Here is a 21990-nt window from a genome sequence, read left to right on the forward strand (position 1 = left end):
ATTCGATGTAAAATTTTTAGGAACCAAATTCTGTATTTTGTAGCTAATGATTATTTGTGTTTGATACTTTCACACAAAGTACTTGTTGAGCACTGATAACTCCTGCCACCTTTTAATTTTGTTTTTTTACTATGGGTCACAAAGTTTGGACACTGATATTCTTGAACAAAGCAATCAAAATTCAACATAAGTACCCAAACTTTTAAGCTGACCAATGAGCGAGCATGGTTTTTAGTTAGATCTGGAAGTTAGGCTGTTTATTACGTTAGTCCCCAAAGTTTTATACTAATGAATTCTTAATCGATGGTTAACCAACTTTGGAGACTTTTATTGAGTTTTGAATGGTTAGTTAATTGAAGTATATTGTCCAAATGTTTCAACCACCAATGACAAACTACAGAAAGGGCATTTTTGTAAATTGTCATTGGGGATGTAAGACAATTTATTAACTATTGCCTTATCCCTTTAATGATCCCTGGTGGTTAAAATTTCAATTAGCGTACTGGAAGCTTTTATGTCAACAAATAATGTAAAGTAGTTAACCCTTAACAGTCGGGCCCCTTGCCGTACCTTAATCAGTCGGGGGGGGGGGGGGCGTTCAACGCCTCCCCTTATTATCTCAGTTCCTATTAGAGCTAGAGGGCTAAAAATTGTGCTAAAAATTGTGCAAGTCCTCTGTGTTATGATGAATTTCCGACCTTAAGTAAGTCAAGGTCAATTTTCGCTTCCCTCATCCTTTTATTTAACAACCTTTGTTTTTAGGTCCTTTTTTACTTATAAATTTCAAACGGCTGTAATTTTTTTATTTTTGAAGCTAGAATAAAATTTTTTTTGCAGAAAATGTTTATCTTTATGTAAATTTTATATTTGAAATATCAAAATATAATTTCAGCGGCCGCAGCTGTACTTGGCAGCTGCCAGCCGCCGCAGTCGGCGGTCGGCGGGAAAACGGCGGCTGATCTTTATGAAATTTCAATACATTATGTAGACATATAAGATAAGCTTAAGTTTAAAATTTGAAGTCTCTAAGTCAAAAATTGCGGCCACAGGAGCCTTTTAAAGATTTCTGGAGACCTGGAGGATCAGGACCTGCAGGATCATACCTGGAATCTAAAATTGACTTGAACACCTGTATTTAATATGAGGATGTACTACTAGAGGATATTTTAGTATTTTGGTAAGATAAAATGCTTTGTTTAAGTTAAAAAAATATTTTTGCTTTTTACCTGGATGGCCCTGCCAGGTTTGCTGGCATCCTGTGCCTGCCAGGATGGAGATATTCAAAAAATTTCAACTCTCTGTTATGTCTCATACCCACACTTAAAAAGTCAAGCAGTTTGGGCTCTTTATCTTTCACACACAGAATTCACCAGAGAAGAAAAACCGGATGGGGGGGCGTTCAACGCCCCCCCCCCCCCGACCGTTAAGGGTTAAGATTAAGAATCTTTGTACATATTCTAATTTAGGAATCTAAGGGGATAAGACAATGAACGTTAAAATATACAATAAACTTAAGTTACCCCTGTTGTACATTAAAAATTATTGGTTGAAGCTTTGGGCACAACAATTTTTAAATTAACCAATCAAATGTTAAAGGCGTATCTTGTCTTAATTATGTATCAGTTGCCTTTATGTATAATTTTGCCATAATTTACTTCCGAATGCGGGATTTTGACGGTTTTTGCAATTTCCGTGGTTTTGATCTAGAGCATCTAGAGCGGGAAAATATTGTTTTATTTTATTTTATAAATTTAATGTAAAGTAAAATTTTCTATATCTATAACTTTTTTTTTGTCTAGATGAATTTAAATTTAAAGCAATTTTTTATACTTTTTAGTAGTAGAGCTACTGTATAATTGTGAATGTCCGTCTGTCCATCTGATTGTCCGCCTGTCTGTTTGTCCATCTATCTGTCTTGTTTTTTGTCCGTTTGTCTGTCTGTCCGTTTGTCTGTCTGTCCGTCTGTCTGTCTATCCGTCTGTCTGTCCGTCTGTCTGTCTGTCCGTCTGTCTGTCCGTCTGTCTGTCCGTCTGTCTGTCCGTCTGTCTGTCCGTCTGTCTGTCTGTCCGTCTATCAGTCTGTCCAACTGTCTTTCCGTCTGTCTGTCTCTCTTCATATTTGTCCGTCTGTCCATCTATCCTTCTGCCCTTCTGTACGTCTTTCTGTCTAGCCGTCCGTCCGTCTACCTGTCTGTCTGTCTGACTGTCATCTGTCTGTCATCTATCTGTTGTCTGTCTGTCTGTCTATCTGTCCGTCTGTCTGTCCGTCTGTCTGTCCGTCTGTCTGTCCATCTCTCTGTCCATCTGTCTGTCCAACTGTCTTTCTGTCTGTCCATCTTTCTTTCTATTTGTTCGTCTTTCTGTCTGTCTGTCCATCTGTATGTTTGTCAGTCCCTCCATTTGTGTTTTTAGTAGTTTTTGGGCTATTTTTTTAATTTTCACATTTGGTTTTTTTTTTAATTTTTCACTTATGATAAAACAAAATTAACAAGAGAACAGGCATTAAAACTTTTGGGTACTTTATCAATTTAATTTACAGTTTAGAGTACCAGGATGGTTATCTGTTTGTACAGTAATATATTGTTAAAGGGATTGTGAACGTAAATTTTTCTCATCTTAATATCAAATCTTAACATTATCTCATTCATAATATCTCACAGATAGAGCAAAACGCGCCTTTGATTGCTTAAAAAACGGCTTTTTCCGACGATTTTTATAAGGTACAGGGAAAGGAAGAAATTTTCCGTATTATATAAAATGTGCATTAAATTGCTTTTTTCTCCCATTATAGCTAAAATTAAACTTTTTCACATAGTTCTAGATTTTTCCTAACAGTTAAGCTGACTTTTAACATAATCCTTGCTTTAAACTAATGTATAGTTACTTAGAAATTGATAAAATAAGCAATATTTTTTATTGAAAACCAAATACAATAACAAAACTAGAAACAGGTTTTTTTATTAGTATCCAAGTAACTTTAGATGGCCCATCTCTCGCCCACCTTTAATTACAAATTTGTAAATAATAAAGACGCAATATTTCTTTATAAACAGTCTGATAAAAGTGTAAACTAATTCTCCAAAGTGGGTTATTTATTGTCTAACACAATAAAAAAGGATATTATTATTTTAAATAACCTATGAGATTCAACCCTTTGTAGACAGTGAGGTATTTTTTTTTCAATAACACGAATTTAAAATAGGTCTTTATTACCTAATTACTACGTTATAAAAAAACTAATTGGCGATTTTATATCATAAAATAAATTGTTTCAACTATATATGACAAGTTAAATATCCCTACAAACATTATAAGAAACAAAAACGTTAAGATTTTCCCTGTTTTTTCCTTTTTCCCTCCCAAAATTCTATAAAATCAAGGCATTATTCCTGGATTTTTTTGTTAATAGGATGTTTCTGGTTGATCAGTGTAGTGAAATGTGCCTAGAAAATGTTAAGATTTGATAATCAAACGAGAAATTTTTACGTTCACACTCCCTTTAAGGGTTGAGCCAGGGGGAGAATAGTTACTCATTTATAAAAATTTTTTATCTTATTTCTTCTCTAATTTTGACTCTAGAGGTGTAGTGATGCTTCAGGTACAAGTCCTCTCCACGTAACCTTTAAATATATTCTGCATTTAAATTGCCATGTAGTGCACTCAATCGCCTAGAGTATCAACACCAATCAGACAACCAACCCTTTGATTGCACAACCTTTGTCTGAGAAGTCCTAATTGTACATGGTAATGAGTTTGCACCTGTTTTGAGTCAAAGCATTCCCCCTACTCTAACTATTTATGTTGCACATCTGACATAGCATTAGTAAGAGCCATTTTTAAAGTCTTTAGTTATGACATGGTGGACTGAGATTCAAACCTATCTTTTCAACAACATGCGGATAAGCTACATGTTGAGCCACAGTCGTGGGTTTATCTAATTTAAATGAAAACAATTATTTTAAAATCTATCATCCATATCCTCATATAAAAGTAACAGGATATCTGTCTGTGTCCCTGTATGTCTCCCTGTCTGTATGTAATAAAGAACTATGCTAACTTCTGAAGAGATATTGTTTCTCTGTATGGTTCTTATTATCTTAAGTCCAAGGAAGATTTATTACTATTTTAAAAGGATACCACACTCTTCCAAAGAAAACTTATTCTCCCCCTCCCTGATTTTTTTACTTTTTTCTTTTAAAACTAAATTTTGGAGGAAGGTCAATTTACCCTTCTTCCTTCCCTTCTTCAAGTGAATCTTTTAGTTTACAAAAGAGTGGTGATGATTACAGGAGGCTTTGGTATGCTTTGGGTCCATGTCCTCTCCAGGTCACCTTTAAACGTACTCTACATTTTGAATTGCAATGTAATGCGCTCAATCGCATAAGATAACCAATACCTATCAGACAATGTTCCCTTTGATTGCACAACCATTGTCTGTGAAGTTCTAACTGTGCATTTTAATAAGTTGCGCCTAATTAGGGCCAAGGCATACCCCTTCCTCTAAATATATATGTCAAGCATCTGACATAGCAGCAGTAGGAACCATTTAACATATTTATTTATGATGTGATTTTAAACTGAGATTCGAACCTATCAGCTTTCCAACAATGAGCAGATGTTCAGATACAAAAGAGTGATAGGGAGTAATTTTAATCAAAATAAGTCTTAGTAGCTTTGGACAAAGTAGCTTCAGACAAAGTAGCTTTGGACAAAGTGGCTTTGGACAAAGTAGCTTTGGACAAAGTAGCTTTGGACAAAGTAGCTTCAGGACATTTACTTAGAAAAGTAGCTTCCTAAGAAAAATAGTCTCCAATATGGCCGCAGCGCTCGACCCCCTGGCCTGCCTAGCCATGGGCACTCGGCCCCCTATCCTATAACCTAACCTGTGTTAGCCTCAGAACATTTATTTAAGAAAAATGTCATCAACTGATAATACATAAGTGGTTTAGAATTTCGTGGATTTTGCAAAAAGTGGTTGATGGATTTTACAATCTTTAATAATGTTTTTACAATCTTTTGGTTGGGTTAGGTTAGGTTATAGGCTAGGGGGTTGAGCACCCGCGGCTAAGCAGGCCAGGGGGCTGAGTGCTGCGGTTATGACCATTATTAACAGTGGAGGCTACTTTCCTTAGTCTTGAAGCTACTTTGTCCTGAAGCTACTTTGTCCTGAAGCTACTTTGTCCTGAAGCTACTTTGTCCGAAGCTACTTTGTCCAAAGCTACTTTGTGCTGTGACTATTTACAGTGGAGGTTATTTTCCTTAGGAGGCTACTTTTCCTAAGAAATTGTCCCACGCTGCTTTTTCCTAGAAGCTACTTTGTCCAAGATCCAAGAAATCACCACTTTTTTTATTACTCTTTTTAGTTGAATATTAAAGGAAGCCTGCAAGTATTACCACGCTTTAACTGCTGAAAGACTACCACAAGGTGACCCAATATCCCAAATTTGAAGCCTTCAGCTTAGATAACAAAAAAGTTCTAGTCATTTCAAAATGACATTTTATGTACAATGAAACTTTTGAAAGATTTCCATTGCTCAAAATACAAAAAAAAAATATTAAATTATGTTGCCTAGACACAAAATTAAAACCTTATCTTTGTCAGAAACTTAGATTGCCTGTAACTGTTTACATTTTTACAATAAAAAAACCACATTCAAAATCTCTGACAAAAATTTGGTTTAAATTGCGCTTGCAAACAAAAAATCATAGCGGAAACTAACAAAACTAATGCAAGCTCAGCTGAGATTGGCTGTTGAGCTGATTCAGCCTTCTGATTGGCTGGAAATACTACAGTACTCTCAAAACAACTTAATTTTCTTTAATGATTTTGACTATAAAAATCGGTATTTTTTTTGTAAAAATATAATTAGTTACTGGCAACCTAAATTTATGACAAAAATAAGCTTATAATTTTGTTTCTAGGCAACATAGTTTAATTTCAAAATTACTAAAATGAGCAATGAAAATCTTTCAAAATTTTTATTGTACATAAAATGTCATTTTTAAATGCCTATAACTTTTTTATTATTGAAGCTTAAGGCTTCAAATTTAGGTTATTGGGTCTCTTTGTGGCAGTCTTTCAGCAGGTAAAGTGTGGTGTTTCTTGCAGGCTTCCTTTAAGCCCATGCCTTAAATCTTATAATTGTACATTTTATATTTGCAGAAAGCTGTTTATAATCAGTGCGATAATTGAATAATACGAACTTGATAAAAAAAAGATTTAATACTACTAGATAATCAATCCCATAATAAATAGATTTTAGACATCATAATTTCCCTAAACAACCTTAATCTTAAACTAAATTCAAATATTCAAAGTTGTATTAATCGAATATTGTAAAAATACCTGGCAAATTGATTACTCTCAATTTAATTTTTATTGTGGTATGATTGTGTCTACATTTTATTCCTATTCGTCAAATTAACCCATAAATGCACAACAGGTATTTAAACCTGTTTTGGGTGGTTTTCTGCCTGCATTAAAAGCCGCTTTTTCCTAAATACCTGGTTATTTCGACAAAAAAATGAAAAATGTAATTTTTGAACGCCCAAAGTGAGAAGAACACTTTTTAGAACTTTGATACGATCCGTAATTGAAAACTACACAACCTCATGTAATATATAGGGCTACAAGTAATATAAAAGCAATTTATTTCAAATTAAGTGTTTCGGCCGGTTTCAGCCGCCGTAACCGGGTAAAAAAGCCCGTTTGTCGAAGTTTTAAAACCTGACATACACAAAAAAAAGAACATATAAAAATTGGATGATACATATCAGAAAAAGAGCATAAAACTATTGGAGGACACATATAGAGATTACTAGGGTATACTGATTAGGGTGGCTCAAGAATAATAAATCATAAACTGTCGGGTATTTATGGCCATGCCGAACCAGGTCCTAATAGGGCGTAAAAAAATGATAAAAAAATCATATAAAAATCATATAAAAAATAATAATTTGAATAAAACGAATTCACAAATAGATGTACTTGTCAATAAACATTAGATTTCACAAAAAAAATCAGGAACTTAACTATAAAAACAAAAAAGTTATTAATGTTTTCTAAAGCACCTTTTTTTTGCGGTTGATCCATATTATCCATATCATAGATCCATATCTCAGACTTCTCTCCAGGGACAATAGATAAAGAACGGAGTAAAGGGGAGGCTCACAAAAGGATGATGAAATTTGAAGACTGGAAACCATTTTTTTTTCCATTTTTCGGAACCGGGTTTTAATACCCGGTTCGTCACTAATGGGTTAAGTAATTGGGGATCTAGACATCCTACATTTATTATCACATTAAACCTTTAAAGGAGGTTTTTTTCTTAGAGCAGTTAAAAATAAAATCATTTGATAATTTTTTTAAAATAAAAAAAAAATCAATATAATTTTTAAATCTAAATAAAAAAAACATAAATATATTATGTATAATAGGGCAGGTTCATATTGGAATTAGACAAAGAGGGGATATGCAACAGATAAAATATAAGGAATCAATGAAAGATTTTGCTTATTTGGCTTAAATACCAAATCATGCTATTTTTTGATAAATTACTTATAAGCAATCAATGAAAGTTTTGGCTTATTTGGCTTATATACTAAATCATGCAAGTTTTTGATAAATTACTTATAAGCAATCAATCACAATAAATGCTTATTTGGCTTATATACTAAATCATGCTATTTTTTTATAAATTACTTAAAAGTAATCAATGAAAGTTTTGGCTTATATGGCTTATATACCAAATGATGCTATTTTTTGATAAATTACTTATAAGTAATCAATGAAAGTTTTGGCTTATTTGGCTTATATACCAAATCATGCAAGTTTTTGATAAATTACTTATAAGCAATCAATCACAATAAATGCTTATTTGGCTTATATACCAAATCATGCTATTTTTTGATAAATTACTTATAAGCAATCAATGAAAGTTTTGGCTAATTTGGCTTATATACCAAATCATGCAAGTTTTTGATAAATTACTTATAAGCAATCAATCACAATAAATGCTTATTTGGCTCATATACCAAATCATGCTATTTTTTGATAAATTACTTATAAGTAATCAATGAAAGTTTTGGCTTATTTGGCTTATATACCAAATGATGCTATTTTTTGATAAATTACTTATAAGTAATCAATGAAAGTTTTGGCTTATTTGGCTTATATACCAAATCATGCAAGTTTTTGATAAATTACTTATAAGCAATCAATCACAATAAATGCTTATGTGGCTTATATACCAAATTATGCTATTTTTTTGATAAATTACTTATAAGCAATCAATGAAAGTTTTGGCTTATTTGGCTTATATATCAAATCATGCAAGTTTTTGATAAATTACTTATAAGCAATCAATCACAATAAATGCTTATTTGGCTTATATACCAAATCATGCTATTTTTTGATAAATTACTTATAAGCAATCAATGAAAGTTTTGGCTTATTTGGCTTATATGCCAAATCATGCAATTTTTTGGTAAATTACTTATAAGCAATCAATGGAAATTTTGGCTTATTTGGCTTATATACCAAATCATACAATTTTTTCATAAATTACTTATAAGTAATCAATAAAAATTTCGGCTTTTTTGGCTTATATACCAAATCATACAATTTTTTGATAGATTACTTATAAGCAATCAATCACAATAAATGCTTATTTGGCTTATATACCAAATCATCCAATTTGTTGATAAATTACTTATAAGCAATCAATGAAAGTTTTGGCTTATTTGGCTTATATACCAAATCATGCAATTTTTGGATAAATTACTTATAAGCAATCAATCACATTTGTTGCTTATTTGGCTTATATCAGTCAAATCTTCTTCTTTTTTCATAAACTGCTTACAGGAAGGAAGGGATTAATTATTACTCCTCCTTCTTTTTCTTCACTTCAACTTATATAAGCCACTTTTACTGTAAATGACTGAGTATTTAATTACTCCACCCTCTTTTATCTCACAAGTAAGACCAAATTGTTGTAGAATGCTGATATAAGTAAGCAATTAGTATTCTTTATGGCTTATCAGTAATTTACCACAAAAATGGCACAATGGCACATTTAAGTAAGCCTAAAAAAATGTTAATTGCTTACTTACACGTTTTGAGATTACTAGGGAATAGTTGAATAGTCAATTAAATCTTTATATATATATAGAAAGATAGATATATTAGAAGATTATAAGAAAAATAAATATTAGAAATTTATAACTAGCAGATGCTTATAAGTAGAAAGATAGATAGATAAATGTAAAAATTAGATGATATATAAATATGTATAACAATACGAAGACTGATTACTAATAAATAACAAAAATTATGAAGGTAGTGATTACTTATATAAAGATAAATAGATGGATTATTTCATAGAAAATGATAGATTAGTCAGTAAACACTAAATAAAAAAAATAAAAAATAACATCTAAAAATAATTTATTTTTGTAGGTTGCGTCAGGTAAAGTACAAGGTGCTGCTTAGCTGGTCAACCTATACAAAACTTCAAAACAGGAAGAGAAAAGTTTCTGAGTTACAGGTACGAATGGCTTTTAGTCGACGGAAAAAAAACTGTGACACATTTGAAAGTTAATAAGGGACAAGTCTCTACCAATCAATATTATTACCTGGATATAAAGTGATACTGGCAGCTGGCTAAAAATATCCCCTATTCTCTCCTTTATCCATCTCCTCCCATCCTACTGGATAGACAAACTGATCAATACGGGGGAAGTTTTGTAATTATTTTGGGAAAGGGTACTCCAAGAAAAATCACCCATGTTAAAAATACTCTTTCAAAAGAGGAGTATCATGTGAAGCTAGAGGTTTTAAGGCCCAACAACTAGTATAAGATAAAATACATACACATATACTAACATACTATAACATTATTAAACAAATTATTATCTTATTTCTAGGTTGATAGACAAGTTATGAATCTAAAGATTGAATCTTTCATACAAAGCATCACTAAAATGAGGTAAAATCTATTACAGTAAAACAATAAAAATTCGCTGGATTAGAACCCGTTTTCAGCCATACTTAAAAATCATGTATAGCATCGTGATATAGACAATTTTCTACTATATTGGGCCCCTCGGGTCTATAACAACTGTTTTATTCTTTTAATAATAAATGACTATTATGAAACAAAGGATGGGAACATACATAAAAGCGAAGCTCTTAAATCAGACGATACTACAAACAAACATTAATACTAAAAAAAATTATGTAAATTAGTTGCTAAATCGCTTTAATAAAGTATTGCGTAGAAAGACAAACTTACATTTTTAGGATATACGGACATACTTCGCTTATATTACCATTGTACCTTGTTTTCTATGAATTTTATTTTGAAAATTAGATGAATAGGATTTAATTACATAGTAGCAATAAATAAAATTAACAAAATCGTATTTTTTACAGAAAAAATCCGCAAGAACGAAGAAAAAGCGAGGATAAAACTTATACAACTGACTTATTTACCCCACCAGATGAGGCTATCAAACAATTTACAAATAAGGTAAACAGCAGGGCTAAAGGGGCAGGTCAATGTGAGATAATAAATCACAATCTCAAATAATTATAATATTGTACTATTTCTATTTTATTTGTAATTTTATTAACAAAGCTACTTTTCCCTTCTACATCACAATTCCTCCATTTTAGAGAAGCTTTACATAGATCTTATGAAAAGTTTGGACTATTTTTCTGCCATTCCCTAACAGTTCGCATACAGAGCCCCTAAATGCTAGGGTCACTTCCAATAGTATTTTGATAATTTTCTAATCTTGAAAAGTACGAGGTTCCTTCGTTTAGTTAGTAAACTAACAGTTTGAGGTAAATAGCCAATAAACTAATCCATATAATAAAGTAACAGGATGTTTGTGTTTGTATGTTTGTACCGAAGGATCTCGCTAACTGCTGAACCGATCGGGTTCTCCTTAACAGGGTAGCTTCTCATAGATCCCGGGAAGGTTTATAACTATTTTCTTGGGGGGTGGGACACCCTAAACCCCCCCCAAAAAAAAAATTCTTTTAAAATCTAAAATAAGAAATTGAATTATTAAATTCGACTCTCTCCTCATCAAGTGCCCCTAGAGGCCTCTAGGGGCGTAGCCGCTAGTATTATTATATTTTAGTTGGTACCCAAAACATGTACAGAAAACAGAAAATTTAGAAGTATGGTAAGTAAAATTATTAGTAGGAATAAGACAATGGCCGATAAATTAATATTCATGTCCAGTAATAATTCCTTCTCTAGATTACAATTAGGGGTTGATACGGTTGACACTTAACTTTATGTACCAACCAATCAAAATTCAATAGAAGTCCCCAAAGTTGTTAAGCCAACAAATATGAAAACGTTATTATTAAACTTTGGGGTGGGAACTAGTGACATAAACAACCTAATGTACCCTTCCTTCCTAATGAAAGTCGCGCTCTCATATTTAACCTTTTAATTATGTTCTTCTATCGTTTGCTCTAAACTTAATTATAAAATATTATTTATTACTTACATTTTAAAAGCGAAGCTTTTCTATAATTAGGGTCGGTCCGTCCGTCCGTCACAAACGGATAGCTTTTTTAGTTAATTTAGGCATGTTAGAATTCGATTTCAAACTTTGCATGGTGATTCCTTTAGTAGTTAGGTACGATTTAGAAAGCGTAGCAACTCTATAATCATTACAAGAATGTCCGTACGTCCATTTTAAACATGTTGATTTTTTTACTTTTTTAACAACAAATTTCTTGTGATCTAATCATCCGATTGATCTGATTTTTGGTATGTCTATTCCTGGGACAACAAATTATAATGTTTCAAGAGAAGCAACTCTATAATCAAGTCCTAAAAATGTAAGTATGTCCATAAACATTATCCTGTATCAAGCAGTTTTTCAACAAATTTACTTACAATTTTGCTTCAACTCGAATACATCTATATTCTGATTATTCAGTTCTGACACTATATAAGTGTTAATGTCCGTTTGTCCTACAGTTTCAGTGCTTCGCTTTTATGGATGTTGTCATCCTTGTTCATAAATTCATAAAGGCCCATAATAAATAATGATAGGTTTATTAATAAGAGGTTGATAACTTTCGTATTACTTAACTCTTATTAAAGCTAGATGTCTGAAAATTGTTTTGCTACTTTTCTAATCTTTGATACTTTGATAGTTTTTCTTACAGAATCTTATTTCTTTATTTAGTCTGCAGGGAGGGTGAGTGAAAGAAAAGCCCCGCTCCACGGGGTAGAGGAAGAGAAACCTAAAAAGAATTTTCAGCAAGAAATCATCGAATCTCAGCGGAGAAAAATCCGCGAACAAGAACGTAAACTTGCAGAGCTTAAAGAACTAAAAATAAGGTAAATAAGGATCAAATGGCGCAGCAACAATAAGTTTACAATATTTTTAGTACAAAAGAACAGTACACTACAGTATTATAATCAAAATCTTATGACATACTATATAATAAACTAGAGGCTACGCCCCTAGAGGCCTTTAGTGACACTTAATTTTTTTTTATATATTTCAAATATGTCTATGTTGCGTTGGCGTTCATGTTGGGTTGAACTCTCTTCCTAAAATCGAGAAACGTAATATAATTTCTAGTTTTTGTGATTTATCTTGGGAGAGTGGTGGTACCCTCCCAAAAAAAGGTAAAAACCTTCCCGAGACCTATGAGAAGATACCCTGCTAAGGAGAACCCGATCGGTTCAGCGGTTAGCGAGATCCTTCGGTACAAACATACACACAGACAAACACAGAGAAAAACAGTCATCTTGTTACTTTAGTAATGACTAGTGGCTTTGCCCCTAGCCTCTAGGGGCTTTGCTCCAAGAGATGATAAAAAAGACCAAGGATATCTCCTACAGGAAAAAAAATGGGTGGGATTTGTTTTTTGGGGGTTGGGGGTGTCCCACCCCCCAAGAAAATAGCCTAAAACTACCACAGGACCAGTAGGTATATTCCCTGAAGAGTAGAATCTGATCGGTTCAGTGGTTTACCGAGATCTTAAGCTTCAGACGGACGGACGGACGGACAGACGGACGGATAGACATCAAGCTACTTTGTATTATAGATAAAAGATGGTAGAGATGCATTAGACTGTAGCTTATATTACTTGTAACCAAAGTTTTATAATCACTTTATCTCATTCGTTGACCTAAAAACTTTGAGAACCCTTTAATAAATCTTGATTTGTTTGTTCAAACTTTTCATTTATAATTTTAGTCCACAACAAGGGTAATTTTGTATACCATTATTGTGAATGTACATCAACAAATCATTGTCTTATCCCTTAAGATCCCTGATCCGCGATAATCAAGTATAAGTGTCCAGTAATTCTATCTAATCAACGAACAGGCTGTCAAACTTGTTATAGTTTTACAGTTTCTTTAATATGTTTAAATCTTTCTTATTTACAGGTTAGAAAAAGGAAGGCCTCCCCAAAAAGCGTCAATTATGAATAAATTTGTTCCAAAAGTTAAGAAAGAAGTTAAAAATAAGGTGTAGTATCTTTTGTCATTTTATGATGCAAATCTAGTCTAAAATTGATTTTATTCTTCAGTCCATGTGTCAATTTGTTTGCATGCTAAATTTACATAAAATAATAGAGGAGGCATGAACTATATGTAACTATTCCCTCTGGGACCCTGTCGATTTTGTATTGGGTCTCTGCCACTTTGGGCAGGTAGCTGTCTGGATTATACATACATCTAAACTTTTACATTTATTGTTGCTATTTAAGATAAAAAGATAATATCTATTTGTAAAGACTCCTCTGACTAATTAGCATTTACTCTATAACTATTATTTGCCGAAAATTCATCTCAATTACATTTTTTGGTCCCTATTGCTTTGAGATAAGAGGATGTCTTCGGCTGATTTTTTAAAATTTCCTGTGAAGATTCCCAACAACAAAGAACTTGATAAATTAAATGTTTTTATTAGGTTGGAGTAGGAACCAAGCCCTCCCCTACTAAGACTATTGGTAACATAAAGTTGAAAGATGTTCATAACTCTGAGGAAGCAAATGAACCTAAAGTTGATGAATCTACTGAAGATAATACTTATACAAAGGCAGGGTTAAAGGATCAAAATTGTCAATTACCTCATATGGGGGAGGCAGCTGTCCAAGGACCAAGACACTCTAGCGTCATATCCAACAACCAAAAGGATAACTAAGGGAAGTCAAATCAGTACTTTTCTCTCCAAAAACCCAGGGTATAAGGTTAAGTAATAACCAACAGACAACCAATTCTTTGATTGCACAACCCTTTGTTTGAAAGTCCCAACTTCAAAATTTCCATGTTGTGAAAACTGTAATATGATAATAAATACAGCCCTCTAACATATCTTGTAATTTTTTACAAAGCTTTTTGGACATAAATTAGCACCATGTGTAGATTATTTCAGCTGGTAGTGAGTTTGAGTGTAATTCAGTTTTCATTTATAAAGAACAATAGTATACCTGTGGTGCTGTCACTTTGCGGGGCAACCCTTTACCTAATAAAACCTAAACTTACCCGACATAACATAAAACCCCAAACCCCCTATTTTCAATTTAATAAGAAAGGGGGTTCAGTAGTTAGCATAGGGTAATTGAAGTACAAGATTATATCTGTCGATTTTAATCATATGATCTGATAAATTTTTTTTTGATTTTTTTGTCTTATTTTTTATTTAACACTCTTAGTTTGTATCTATGGGTTTATTTTTGGATTATATATCCTGGTACTTTTAAAACATACTTACATTTTTCTTCTGCTATGGGTTCTATGTGTATAACTACGGACGGACGGACGTTACTTGGTTTCAACTTCAAAGAATCTTCGCTTCTATTTCCAATAACACAACAGAGGTTATATGCACAAGTTGATTGATACAGAGTTTTAACAATACTAAAATTAATATATCCAGAGATTGGATTAAATGGATATGAAAGTAACAATCCTTTATCCCTCCAAGGATAATGATACTACTGAATCAATGGAAGAAACAAGTGCAGATATCACTGAAACTTCAGAAGAGAATGCCGAAAAGAAAGGTAAGAAATTTTTCAGGAATCGTAAGGTGTAAGACAATAGCCGCTAAATAAATTTACATCCCGAGTGATGATACACAAAATTACCCTTTATGTAGATTATAATAAGTGGTTGAAAGTTTTGACACTCAACTTAATTAACCAACCAATCAAAATTCAATAAAAGGTCCCACAGTTGTTGAGCCAATGCATAAGAAAACGTTATTATAAGACTTTGGGGACTCGTGAAATAATAAGCTCAATGTCCCCACACTTCTTGATCATATCTATCTATCTATGTTTAGAAGATGACAGTAATGAAGCTACAAAGGATGAAACTACTTCTGAGGGAACTGAGTTTACGTACAGTGATGATTTTGAGGTAGGCTTTTTTATCCCTTTAACTTCAATCTTAATTTTTTTATACAAATTAAAATCATAATTTTATATGATAATACTTTAAATTAACCTAAGAAATTTGTTCACAAACCACTCTTCACGGACACAAAACTTTAAATCATAAATTATTTTTTTCCAATCCATGATTTTTTTCTATCAATTCTGTTTTGTAAAAGAGTAAGTTTTAAAAAATGTATTCGATTTACCATTTCAGGGAAGCTTTATAAGGGTCATCGACATGCTTTTTTATTATTCTCTAAAAATATTACTAGAACTAATGTCAAACTAACTAGGAGGACGATGGTTCGGATAAATTCAAAACTCCAGAATTACTTCTCAAAATTCAACAGAAGCAAAGACTAAGAGACCAAAAGAAAGAAGAAATAAGGTAAAGAAACTTAATGTGCTTTCTCTCAAAGTGCATATCGAGCACTATTTACCCCTCACCCATACTTTTTAAACAAATGGCAAATACGGTAGGGGGTAGCTTTTTTCCAATGCACTAAAAATGCAATCAATAATTTTACTCGATTATTTTTTTAAACAAAAAGTAATATTGTAAAGCTCACATAACAGAGAAGTAAATAATTCGGCAAACCACCAAAATAATTATATAATAGCTGTTATAATTGCCTCTAGGGACACTTGATTGAAGAGGGTGGGTGGGGTTGACCATCCACTTTACAAATTTTTGTTTGGAAGTAAAAAAAATCGAGGAGGGAATTTTTTTCGAGGATTATGTGGGTTTTTTTCATGGAGCTGGGGTACCCTCCCACAAAATAGTGATAACCTTTCCTGACCTTTCATAACATATTGCTGTAAAGGAAAATCATATTCGTCCAGCAGTTGACAAAATCTTTTTGTAAAGACACACAAACAGACAGACAGAAATCCATCATGTTACTTTTATATATAGAAATCATATTTTCTCCATTTCTGCCTTGCTAATCTAGAAAGCTACACGAAGAAAGACAAGCCAAAATAAAGGAGAGTAAGAAAAAACAAGAAGAGGAGAAAAGAATGATTGAGGAAAAAGAATTGAAAGAGAGACGCCTAAGGTAAATTTTTGGTGCTTTCTCACAAAGTTCCTGAAGAGCACTGAAACCTGAGCTAACCTGACCTGATGTAATAAACAAATTATCAATACTTACCCACCCATCCTAAGGTTACAAAATTTACAAAATGACAGGAGGAGGGGGGGGGGGGCGGTGCTAAACAAGGTACTTTAAGATATAATGTCATATTTTTATTTAGTTCATCACTTGAAGAAAAATAAATATTCTAATCAAATGTTTAATAAAAATTTGTTGCTTGAGTTGTAAGACTTGATTGTAGTGAAGCTTTCCAATTGTTAAAAAAAATAAATATCATCTTCATCAATATTTTGGTCATCAAATTCTGACACTCTACATCATGTGTTTATGTTCGTTTGATTTTTTAAAGAAACTTATTATTTTTAAGATGGAGAAAAGAGAGAAAAGCACAAATGGAAAGAGAGAAAAAGCTTCAAGAAGAACAAGATAGAGTCAAATATATGATTCAAGTTGCGGATAATTTCTATAAGAAATTAGTTTTAAGGTATTTGCATATCTATCTATCCATTTGTCTATATATTTTTCTACTTAGGTATATCTCTATAGAACTATCGCTCTATCTATCTACGTAATTTTAAGAGGTGTAAGAAAAATTTTGGTTTTTATGAATTTCGAGAAACATCTTACTTAACAACTTCATTCGAATGCTTAACATCCTATTGGTTTATTTGTCTGTAGCTTAGGATTTATCTGACTACTAAACCGATTCTCCATTTTATGAAAGCATATTATAGGTCCCTGGATGGTTTTAGGATGTTCAATTCTTTTATCTAAGTTTAGTTTTCGGCTATTTTTCTACTTTCCTTACTGTTTCGAATATAGTGCTCCTAGATGCAAGGAGCGCAGCCGCTAGTATATTATAAAGTAATTTTGTTTAATTTTAGGCGATTTGGAATGGACCCTTGGAGGCAATTGATAGCAAACTATAAAGCTAAATACAATGAGGCGGTTCAGCATGATAATACTCAAATAGTCAGGTATGTAAATATATCATTATTTCAACCTAACTATTTCATAACTAATTATCTATCTATCCATCTACCAATTATTATATAAATAGAATAGAAATTTTAAATATGATAATGTTTATATCTATCTAGTATCTACATATCTTTTCTAGTATCTATCTATCTATCTTGAGATCTATCTTCTTATATATGAAATTTAAGGGAAGTGGTAGTAGAAGTTAAACATCAATTTCAATTTTGATTTGAAAAAAAGGGACTGATTTTTTAAGTAAATTTCTCTTTGGAAGTTGGATGTACTATCCCACATAGTTAAAAAACATCAATGTTAATGAGAACCATAGTGGTTCAGCGGTGTTCAACTGCCCCAACAATCCAACGCATCTCTTACAGTTATATCACCATGGACTCAGCCTGTTTTGGCGGAGAATTTTCTTAAACTTGACGAGGGCGTAACTTGAACAGAAAACATAGATTCATTATACTGACGAGATTTCCCCTGGTGGCTAATCAATCAATCAAATAATCAAGCGGTAAGCACAGAAAAATAGACATACTCTTCCTTTTGCATATCATAAGGTTTTATTTTTTTTTAGGAGAGCTGTAAAGAATTGGTTTTCTGAAGCTAAAAGAGAAGAGAATGAGAAAATATTAGCAGCACAACAATTCTATAAAGACAAAGTCTTAAAGAAGTGCTTTGAACATTGGAAACAGGTGTTTTAAATACTTCTTAATAGCCTGGATAACCTCTACTGAAAGGAATAAAAGAATAGTTTCTTTTTTGTGTAACTTTGAACAAAATCTTGCTAGTGAAGTGCATAATTACAACCAACCCTTTGATTACACGACTTTTGTCTATAAGTCCTCTTTGTACTTAATCGTGCATATTTTGGGCCAGGATATTCCACCTAACCTTACGATTAATGTCGCTCACCTGACTTAGTAGCAATAGAAAACATTTGGGAATAGTCCCTTTCGTGGCAACGCCTGTTAAGGGGCGATTCGTTGTATTTTTAAAATGGCTTTTGATAGGGTAATTTAGGTTAGGTTAGGTTATATTGGATTAGGTGATTGCCCCATAGGATTAAGCAATTGGCCCCGCAGGGGCTATATATAAGAGAAAAGCTACTGTGAAAAAAACGAAGAAACGCCCCTTAAGGAGCTTTGCCATGAAAGGGACTATACCCAACCATTTTTAATGTTTTAATGTTGAGGATCGAACTTATCATCTTCTTTCAATTGATGGTTTACTTGTTTACTTAAAAATTTTATATATAGGAATACCTTATTGAACGTAGAAAGAAGCAAACAGCGCAAGACTTTTATGATCTTCACCTATTATCTGCAGCTTTTAAAATATTGAAGAACAATATGAGGTAAAATACATAAAAATAATTCATAGGTGTAAAAATTTATAAACATGACTAATAAAATAATTGATCAACTAAATTACCTATTCTGTAGATTAAAATTATTGTTTAAAAAGTTTTGATACTATTAGTTTGAACCATCACGAAACCTAACAATTATTTTTTTAGAATGGCAAAACGACGAGAATATTCTTTGACAATTCAAAGTAATATGTTTTATAACAGGTAATTTATTAATCATTCAACCGCCTATATATTTATTATTCTTTCTTTATTTATGTCTTTTAATATTTTAAACAGATAATATCTACTTATTTGGAAAACTTCTTTTTAAAAGACAATTCATCCGTCAATGTATATATTTGTCCTATAAATCTCTTTGAAAAAATATCTTGATGTGGCTATTACCTTCTTTTGAAAGATAGCATTTATTTAACATTTATCAATTTATATAATTATCTCTCTTCTAATCAATTAACCCTGCATTGATAAAAATATCTGTTTATTTAGTTAAGATCAAGGAAAAGGAAACTTGATTTTAACAAACAATTCTTAGTGAAAATTTCCCCATTATCCCCATTTCCCCCCTTCTTTCCCATCAAAAAACGGTGACAGAAGTTCAGGATCTTAGATATTATGGATCTTTTCAAACCTGTTTACCCCTCCCCTATTTTCATTGTACATGAACCAGAAATTTCTGGATACACCCCTTCAAAGCTCTTTCAATATGTTGCTACAGTTCAACAAATTTAAATTGTAAATTGCCGTTACTAATTTATTGTTAATTACTAGCTTATATAACTATTAAATATGTAACAACGTACAGCCAGAAGTAAATAAAAACAAAAAACTATACTACTTTATATAAATGGATAAGGATAATAGTAATTTTCGATTAGTATTATAGATAGCTTCTCTAAGCCCCAGGCTAACAAAACTGGTAGGTATTAATTTTATGATTTTTATTATAAAATTCGCGAAAATTGTCTATAATACGATGCTATACATGATTTTTCAGTATTGTTGAGAACTGGTTCCAATCCAGGGGATCTTAATCGGTTCTGAAGCCATACTGGAAATTTGTAGTAAGATAAAAGTTATGCTTGAAAATTGTTTTATTAGCTATTATTATAAAAAAAATTTCATTTTTAAAAAACGTCATTTGCGTCATTATCGCGTAATTTCTATTTTCAGATATTTTGGAGAAGCTATCCAAAAAACAAGATTTACGAAAACTATACGCAAACAAAATATTTAATTTTCGGCAATTTTAAATAGAATTAATTGGCTGGCATCTTTTTTTGAAAGGCAGTATCTATTATTAAACTATTTATCAATTTACATGTTTGCTTTAGCCTATATATTAATATTTTTTGTTATAGATAATGATATTTACTTATGTAGGACATCCTCTATCTATCTATCTATATTTTACTATCTTTTTTATCTACTGATCTATTTTAGGATTTTGAAAAGAAAATATTTATTTATGTGGTTAAGATACCTTCTTCTGAAGGACAGCATAGAAAGAAGTGAAAGAACTAGAGAACATCTTAGGAAATTTTACAATTTTACCATTAAAGTAAAAGAATAGAGGGGGTACGAGCTATATGTACCTCTAGCCACAGGGCGGGGACCCTGTACCAATTCCTTTTTTTTAAATCTGCTAATAGCGTCAGAAATTTATTTACAACTCAATCCATACAAAATAACAGAAAGCAATTTGCTAGCAGACATAATGGGTCTCCGCCAATTGGGGCATCTATTCTTATAATATTATTCTTGAAGCAACATGAAAGATTTAGATTTGGGGTCAAGTAACTACTTCAGAACTGGGTAATCTAAGCAAATAATAACCTTAATGCCATTTTGGTCTAAATAAGCTAATGAAATAACATGTAACTATTTAGAAAAATAGAGAGAGAATTAGAAGAGAAAATATTAAGAATGATAAAAATCACGAAACCTACATCAAAATATTTATATATATTTTGTTTCATGACCCATGGACTTGCGGACAAAATAAGTCGTATACTTGGTTATAAATTGTAGAATGACAGACAGACTGACATATTAAGTAAATTGTTTGCTTGATGCTCCTTGGTAAGGGGTATCTTTAACAAAAACAAACTAGCAGTCTACCTTTAATAACAGATGATAACATATCCCATATTAAGTTACGGACTGGCGGACAGACAATTACATAGTAGCTATACACTAGACTATAAAAGTTGGAAAGATTTTTAATCAATATAATAGATTTGAAATCTGCATAAAATTTTAAGGATTTTTTATAAAATTCGTTTTATATATAATTCTTTATTTAAAGGCGCAAATACGATTTAAGTTAATAAATTTTGACCAATAGGATAGCTGGATTGGAAACTACCTACGCTCTAATTGGTTGAATGATGTACGTCACTTAAGCTTCTCCAATCAGAGCGCAGATAGTTTTCAATCCACCAATCACAGATCTCAAAATTATTTAACTTAATTTGTATTTGCGCCTTTAAATAAAGAATTATATAAAAAACTAATTTTATAAAAAATCCTTAAAATTTTATGCAGATTTCAAATCTATTATATTGATTAAAAATTAAAAAAACTTTTATAGTCTACTATACACCAAAAAAATAAATAATAAGTAAAATTGTTTTATATTTGATTTAGAAGCAAAGTTTCGGTACTTGTTCCAAATTATGTTCCTTTAAGAGAGATTTAATACAAAATATTATGTACCAATTAATTAATCTACTAGTGTAGATATGTGAACCTATTTTAAGTTGTGTATACTTATTACTTACATATTTAAAATAAAGTTATTTAGGTGCTTAGTATGTTTATTTAATTATTTCTGCTTTTAAAGAATTTACAAGATTTTTTCGATAAATGGGTGTAGATAAATAATGGAAAAATTGTTGTCACTTTAGCTTGATATTTTCTTTACCATTTACTGTTCAGTTCGTTCATCCTGTACGAGGGAATGGGGTAAAGAGGGTGGAGGATGGGGATCGTTATCTCAGCCCACTTTAAGTTTAACTTTATTAAAACATTATAATAAATCCATTTTTCGCTATCATTGAATCCCTAAATGACTTGAATTTAACTTCGCATTATATTTTTTTTTATCAT

At 31.7% G+C, this 21990-nt stretch overlaps 1 protein-coding gene across 1 annotated transcript in view; it reads left to right on the forward strand.

Moving 5' to 3' along the window:
• LOC145328594 (uncharacterized) overlaps positions 1–21990 on the forward strand; it is a 40944-nt gene that overhangs the window by 17207 nt on the left and 1747 nt on the right. Inside the window, exons 6-22 of the mRNA XM_080172337.1 lie at positions 9457–9544; positions 9924–9985; positions 10432–10528; positions 11148–11192; positions 12216–12370; positions 13433–13514; positions 13959–14087; positions 14976–15054; positions 15336–15412; positions 15723–15817; positions 16383–16487; positions 16891–17007; positions 17408–17500; positions 18085–18202; positions 18767–18864; positions 19027–19083; positions 20323–20440. Coding sequence (XP_080028463.1) covers positions 9457–9544; positions 9924–9985; positions 10432–10528; positions 11148–11192; positions 12216–12370; positions 13433–13514; positions 13959–14087; positions 14976–15054; positions 15336–15412; positions 15723–15817; positions 16383–16487; positions 16891–17007; positions 17408–17500; positions 18085–18202; positions 18767–18864; positions 19027–19083; positions 20323–20440 — 1615 coding nt within the window. The remainder of the gene's footprint in view (positions 1–9456; positions 9545–9923; positions 9986–10431; positions 10529–11147; positions 11193–12215; positions 12371–13432; positions 13515–13958; positions 14088–14975; positions 15055–15335; positions 15413–15722; positions 15818–16382; positions 16488–16890; positions 17008–17407; positions 17501–18084; positions 18203–18766; positions 18865–19026; positions 19084–20322; positions 20441–21990) is intronic.

The sequence above is a fragment of the Acartia tonsa genome, chromosome 9, assembly GCF_053477335.1.
Source record: "Acartia tonsa isolate MP-2025a chromosome 9, ASM5347733v1, whole genome shotgun sequence".
NCBI classification, from domain to species: Eukaryota; Metazoa; Arthropoda; class Copepoda; order Calanoida; family Acartiidae; genus Acartia; species Acartia tonsa.